This window comes from Parasteatoda tepidariorum, chromosome 6 (assembly GCF_043381705.1).
Source record: "Parasteatoda tepidariorum isolate YZ-2023 chromosome 6, CAS_Ptep_4.0, whole genome shotgun sequence".
In the NCBI taxonomy this organism is placed as follows: domain Eukaryota; kingdom Metazoa; phylum Arthropoda; class Arachnida; order Araneae; family Theridiidae; genus Parasteatoda; species Parasteatoda tepidariorum.
Genome location: NC_092209.1, coordinates 26,669,613 through 26,677,062, shown reverse-complemented (window position 1 = coordinate 26,677,062; position 7,450 = coordinate 26,669,613). Strand labels below are relative to the sequence as shown.

At 27.0% G+C, this 7,450-nt stretch overlaps 1 protein-coding gene across 1 annotated transcript in view; it reads left to right on the top strand.

Moving 5' to 3' along the window:
- Positions 1-7,450, top strand: part of LOC107439718 (prolyl 4-hydroxylase subunit alpha-1) — a 38,457-nt gene that overhangs the window by 17,191 nt on the left and 13,816 nt on the right. Inside the window, exons 5-7 of the mRNA XM_043053659.2 lie at positions 753-913; positions 3,330-3,381; positions 5,925-6,134. Of these exons, the coding sequence (XP_042909593.1) occupies positions 753-913; positions 3,330-3,381; positions 5,925-6,134 (423 nt within the window). The remainder of the gene's footprint in view (positions 1-752; positions 914-3,329; positions 3,382-5,924; positions 6,135-7,450) is intronic.

Sequence of the window (7,450 nt, the reverse complement as noted above, 5' to 3'; positions counted from 1 at the left end):
ATATATATATATATCTGAAATGTAACTACACATCAGCATACTATTGATTTCAAAACTGTTTGTCGACTGCTCCAGTTCCAGAAGTCATAATATTTTTTGCGAAAAATTTTCTACTTTTATAACTATTATAAATTTTTAACTGTTGTTAATAGCAATTAGGTAGAGTTTTGCCTAGCTCTAACGATAATTTTGGAGCTTCATGGAGTTGATTGTTTTTCATGCTGAGATTTTGTATTTGTTTGTTCACCCTAACTTGTTATCACCCTTTTTATTTTCACCACTGTGCATTTATTTTGAAAACCAATCCAGCCTCAGCAGACGACAAGAACATAAACATCAATTAATGCAGTTTTTCCAACTCTTGGCTTGATATGTTGTGACGTTTAAACAATTCTATCTTTTAAAAAAAATTTGCTAGGGGATAAAAAGTAATCGTAATAATGTGATCACAATTTTCTCTTTACATATTTAATCGTCATTACGTATATATATTTTTTACTGAATATTTAAACAATTTCTAGTTATTTTATTGCTACGGATTAATGTTAGTGACTAAGAAAATTGAAAAAGAAACGATTTAGACAAAATGTGCTTTTGTTTCAGCTAAAAACTTTATATTTTGTGTTTAGATAAAACAAAAATTTCCAATTGCAGCTTTTTGCAATGTACTTATTTCATATCAGTCTTCATTATGTAATTATAAATTGCCACAGCGTGTCCTCCTTTAACATTAAATATTGCTTTTTCAATAGCTGCAGATTGCTATGAAGTGGGAAAGCACGCATACACCATACATTGGTCTAATTTCTCGTTAATGTGGATGAATGAAGCTTTGAACCGACTAGACGAAGAAGAGATACACGAGATTGATAAATTAGTAGTTTTAGAATACATGGCATACTCAGCTTACGAAGTAGGTCAATATATTTTTGAATACATAATATTGTTCATGTATCCATATTATTCATGTATCCATATTATTCATGTATACATATTATTCATGTATTCACATTATTATGTACTATCATAAAGTACATAAAATTATGGAATACATAGCTTACTGAGCGTAAAAAACAGATCCACATTCTTCTGGAGTATATGTTGTTATTATTCATATAATTTTGCATTTATACTATTATGCATGCATATAATTCATTCATTCGTAATATTATACATCAGGTTAAAGAATACATAGCTTACAAATCAAGCCTATATTTTTTTACATACGTAATACTAATCATGCATTCATTAAATTATGCCTTAGTTGTTATTATGTATAAATATTATTCGTTTTTTAATATTATATACTAATTGAATACATCAAGTTATAGGCTTATTCAGTCTATGAAGTAGGTTCATATTTTCGTGAATACTTAATAATATTCAAATATTCATGTAATTATGAATTTATGTTATTATGTGTTTGTATTATTATGTATATTTATATTATTATATATTTATATTATTATGTATTTATATTAATATGTATTTATATTATTATGTATAAATTAAATACATAAATTTATAGGATACATGACTTGTTCCACTTACGATTCAGTCTATATTTTCTTGAATGTCCTTCATGCAATCATAAAATTTTGTATTTGTACTATTTTGCACACATTTAATTTATTTCTTATTAATATTATATATTCAATCAAGTTAAGGAATACATAGCTAACGAAGCAGATCTATATTTTTGTGATTACGTAAAATTTATCATGTATTCATTTAATTATGGCGTAGTTGCTATTATGTATAAACATTATTCATTTTTTAATATAATGTACTAAGTGAATAAATCAAATTATAGGCTTATTCAGCCGGATGGAGTAGGTTTATATTTTCATGAATACCTAATAACATTCATAAGTTCATATAAATATGAATTTATGTTATTATGTATTTATATTATTATGTATAAATTGACTAATAAAATTATAGAATACATTACTTATTCCATTCAGTTGCGATTTGCTCTATATTTTCTTGAATGTTATTCATGCAATCATATAATTACGTTTTTATACTATTATGTGTGCATTTAATTCATTTCTTCGTAATAGTTTTTGTTCAATCAAATTATGGAATACATAGCTTACGAAGCAGGTCTATTTTTTCTTAATTACATGGAAGTAATCATGTATTTATTTAATTATGCGTAGTTTTTATGATGTATAAACATTATTCATTTCTTTACTATAATGTATTAAATGAGTGCATCATGTATTCTGTATGTGAAGTACGTTTAGTAGGTTAGTAGTATGAAGTAGGTTTTTCATGAATACTTAATGTTATTTAAGTGTTCATATAATTATGAATTTATGTTATTATGTATTCATATCATTATGTATAAATTGAAGACATAAATTATTGAATACATGGCTTTCTCAATTTAATTTATCTATATTTTCTTTGTCTGTATTTTCTTGAGTACATAATGTTATTCATGTATTCATATAATTTTGCATTTTTACTAAATTTGCATGAAGCCTGGTGGCTAAGCGGTAGTGCTTTATCCTTCAATGTTGCTGGTCTGGGGTTCTATCCTTGGTCCGGGTAAGGTTGACACAACGTTTCCTCCCTTCATCAGTGGGTCGATAAAATTGGTACCAAGGATCCTTGGGACTAAACACTATGAGTTCTACGTTCTGTTGAGCACCCAAACAGAACATCTCTTACACCCCCAGAGCCCAATGTCAAGAAAACTGTGATGCGTACATGTGGCTTTGACCTTTCATGGGAGTTCAGTTTTTACTTTGCATCAATATTTTTGTATGCATATAAATCATATTCTCGAATTGTTATACATTCATTGAATACTTTACGTTAAATTATAGAATATATGACTTACTAAATAGGTTTATATTTTCGAAAATACATAATACTATTCATCCGTTCATAGAATTATGCTTTGATGTTATTATATATTCATATTGTTCACTTTTTCTTATTATTTTGCATTAATTAAATACGTCAAGTTATGAACTTAATCATGTTATAAAGTATGTCTATATTTTCATGAAGACTTTATATTTTTCAAGTATTCAAATAATGTGTCAGAGATATTATGCACCCATACCATTATGTATTATTCGAATACATAAACTATGGAATACAAGGATTACACAGCTACAAAGTACTCTTATATTTTCTCATGTATTTATATTATTAAGTATGCTCTGAATATATATATATATATATATATATAAAATANCGTGTTTTCTTGTATTTATTTATTTTGTTGTGTGTATATATATATATATATTATATATATTCTCGAATGCGTAATACTGTTCATGTATTAAATTCTATGTTTTCAATAACAGGTTGGCAACTTTTCTTATGGATTGAGTTTAACTCAAGAAATAACAAAATTAGGTGAGTTTCTATTATTATGCTTTTAACTGTGATTTCAATTTATTAAACCTTTATGCATCATTTTTCTGACAGTAAAAAACATAAGCTCGTGATAACTTGTAAAAAATGTTTCATTAGCTTTCTCTTAAGATTCTGAAATGAATCGTGAATAAGATTGTAGTTGTAAAATTAAAAGAAGAAAAAGAATTAAAAAGTCAATTAATTCGAAAAAATTATCTCCTGAGCTACAATGGAAAAGCTGTGAAAAATTAATTCTCCGTATAGGTAATGCAAAAGTTTTAATGTTTTTTAAATGCACTTCAATAAAAAAAAATTATAGTTATTATTGAGGTGCATAAGTGAGTTAACGAAATTTTGAAATTCTTCCATAATTCGTTGATTATAATTCATCTATAATTGATTAATAGACATCAAGAGGAAAGTGCTGCAATAATTGACGTTCTTGATGTCGATACAGACAAAATTGACGAAGGAGCTTTTACTATAAAATTACAATAGTTCGAAATATACTCAATACTCACTGAAATTTATAAAAATTGTAAAATTTTTCTATATTCTATGGCTGTTTTTAAAATTTTATCTATGTTCGAAGAGTGTTAAATCTTAAGAAATTTAAACTTTAATTACCTTATAATAAGATTTTAATTACCACAAGTTGATTACTTTTCTCATTCGTAGGAAAGCTATTAGTAAAAAGTAGGCGTTACTTTTTTTAAGCTTTAGTATTTAGCTGTTTTCTTATAAGTCATACAAATTTAGACGACTGAAGCATATGTTTAATTTATAATCTTCTCGATGTGTGTATATGTTCCACGTTCCAGTTTAAAGGATACTTCCGCTGAAAGTAAGATGGAAAAGAAACAAGACAATGGTACTACAGTTCGAAAAAAAGAGAAGGAAAAAAAAAACGGGGACACTTTGAATAGCTGTTAAACTAATGGTCAGAGTTTCATGTGTCAGGACTTTATCTTAATACAGTTTAAATAGATGATCTAATATATGTTAATTAATAATTACGCACGGTATTTTAAGTAACGAATTCACACCCAAAAATGTACTTTCAATAAATTAACGTTTCTTTCTTTTTTCTGCCGGATTTAGATTCCTGACCCTCAAAACATGGGATGGAGCTATTCGCAATCGATATCTATGTAAAATGGATATCTAATCGATATCTAATGGTCCCAAACATCATTTTAAAGAATGCAATATTTTTTTCGCAATATAAAAAAGTTGAACGAAATTTGTTAAATCTTAAAAAATTAAACTTTAAATATGCGACTTTTTAAAAAAAATAAATACACGTAAAACATCTTTCTATAAATGACAAAACAATAAAATCAACAATAATTGAAATAAAAAATAAGTTTCAGGTTAAAATATTAGTTTCAGGTTGAAATATTAGTTTTATGAAGAAAATTTGCTTAATTGCGCTAAATTTGACTGTTTTTAATAGCATCAATTTCGATGTTGAATGAAACTGAGTATTATTTATCTATATTATGATGAATAAAACTTCTAATGATTTTCGGATGTATCTAATAATGTGAAGTCACCGGAAAGGGCAACAAAAATATAGAACTATATTTAGATAAAAAGTTGTATAACTGGATACGTCATGTGTGGGTAAATCGTGGCATTTGTTTATGCCACGATTCAGTAGCCAATCAGATTCGACATCGACGCTTGATGTCACTTACAAGGTATCTAATTACATCTTATCTGAAAATTGATTCCGCGTGATAATAAGACACGCCTAATAGCTGTAAAGTTTTTATACCACGCACAAACATGTGATTTTAGCGAACTTTTTCTTCTCGAGTTGCAGGTACCAAATTTTTTGCAATTTTTCAATTCACTTAAAAGCGTTTCGATACGCAGCGAAATAGGAAAAAAGTAAAATTAACATAAAAGGACCCATAGTTTCTAACACTATCCTGTCTAAACTATTGAGACCTTATTTTCCAGATTCCGACCAGATTTGATTTTCAGAAATTCAACTCCATTTCAAAAAAAAATATTTTTTATTTAGAGAAAATATGCTTTTGTGTTTGCTTTTGTAACTTAAAATATCACCAGCCACAAAATTGCATTTTCAAATCATCCCTTTGAACCATTACGATTGGCACTTATTTAGTGGAAATTGGATCATTAGAAACAAAAGTTATTCAGGGTGGCAATTTCTTTTTCTCTTGTGCAGTTACTAAATTAATTTTGAGAATGTTATGTTTCATTGTAATTAAAAAAAAATAATGTTTAATTGCTAATTTTTTTTCTCTTGCACAGTTACTAAATCAATTTTGAGAATGTTATGTTTCATTGTAATTAAAGAAAATATAATTTAATTGCTAATTTTTTTTCTCTTGCACAGTTACTAAATGAATTTTGAGAATGTTATGTTTCATTGTAATTAAAGAAAATAATGTTTAATTGCTAATTTTTTTTCTCTTGCACAGTTACTAAATCAATTTTGAGAATGGTATGCTTCATTGTAATTAAAAAAATAATGTTTAACAGCTCATAAATTTCTGTTTGTTTCTCAGATCCTAATTACACTCGACTCTACGATAACCTGGCATATTATCAAGCAAAGTTTGCTGAAAGGCAATATTTGGAGAATTTAAAAGAAATTGGTTCTCAAAATCCTGATCCCAAATCTAATAAAGTGATTGACATTGAAGGTAGACCCTGGACTGAAAGAGAAATGCTTAATGCGTATGAAAATTTATGCAGGGGAGAAACTGTACAAGCAAGTAATTTTTTGCTGAATATATCTTTTTATATACTCTTGCATGGCAATAATAAACATAAAATGTATCCCTGTATACCATTGATTAACTACCTATTTAATCGGCCAACCATGATTTTAAAATTGTGCCTGGTCTTAATTTCATTGACAGGGTTGCTAACCTGAAGAAAAAAAATCCCTAAGTAAATTATAGCTAAGTTTTCACGATGCTACTGAATAATGGTTAGGTGTAGCTTTTCTTCACACCCATACATCATGGTCAGTATGCTCACCCCCAATTTTTGTGTTAATAGTTTCACTAGTGATGAAGTGCGTTTGAATAAAATAGATGACCATATTAAAGGTTTAGGAAATGTATAAAAAGTCATATAAATATATAGGTCTTCTTGCAGTTTGTAATGTTTATAAAATTCATTTGTAAATAAAATAAAAAATTCATTAAATTCCTTACTTTTTAATAGCCTCTTATTGGCAGTGATAAACATACTTACCATTGAAAAATGGCGTTAAAATGTAAGTTACTTTTATGAAATAAGCCATATGATTTTTTTCTTTAATCCATTTTAATTTCAAAAATATTTACACTTATTTATTTATTCTTACTAAGAAGAAATGAAATGTTAAAAGGCTGTAAAATATATGTTTTCTCAATTTGATTTCCACTTAAAAAATTCAATACCACTTTAAAAAGTATAAAATCCAAGGAGCTGCTTTGGATTATTTCTAACGCTAAATAAACATCATTCTCTCTTTCTGATATCCATAATCCTGCAACAACACCGTTTGAACTTCTCTCATGATTAAGATCTCGTTTTCTCTTCAATAAAGCAAATTTTTTATCTATATAACTCTGACTCTAACATTTTTAAAGACACTACTTGCCCTGTAAGCTTACCAAGCCCCAGGATTGCTCATTTTAAAAACAAAATTCGTTAAACATTAAACTGGAAAATTGTCACGTTTTTTTTTAAACTTCTAAACTATTTCCATCATTTTGTTTTCATCATTGACTCTTTTTAACTGTCAATTTTATTTAAACATTGGCGAAACTATTAATTAATTTTGAAATGAAACAGTCAACTGTTCTAAGTTAAATTAAGTTCTGATAGTAAATTTTATTTACTTCCACCATTTCTCATCAATAATAATTATATCAAATCTCTATAATTTTGTTCATGACTTTCAAGTGTTTTTTAATCTAGGAAACATATAAAGGATTAGAAATAAATAAATGGTGTAAACCTTTTTCATACAAATAAAGTATAAACACTCCAGTCTTCTCCCAATATTGAAATCAAATAGGGATTCTATATATATATA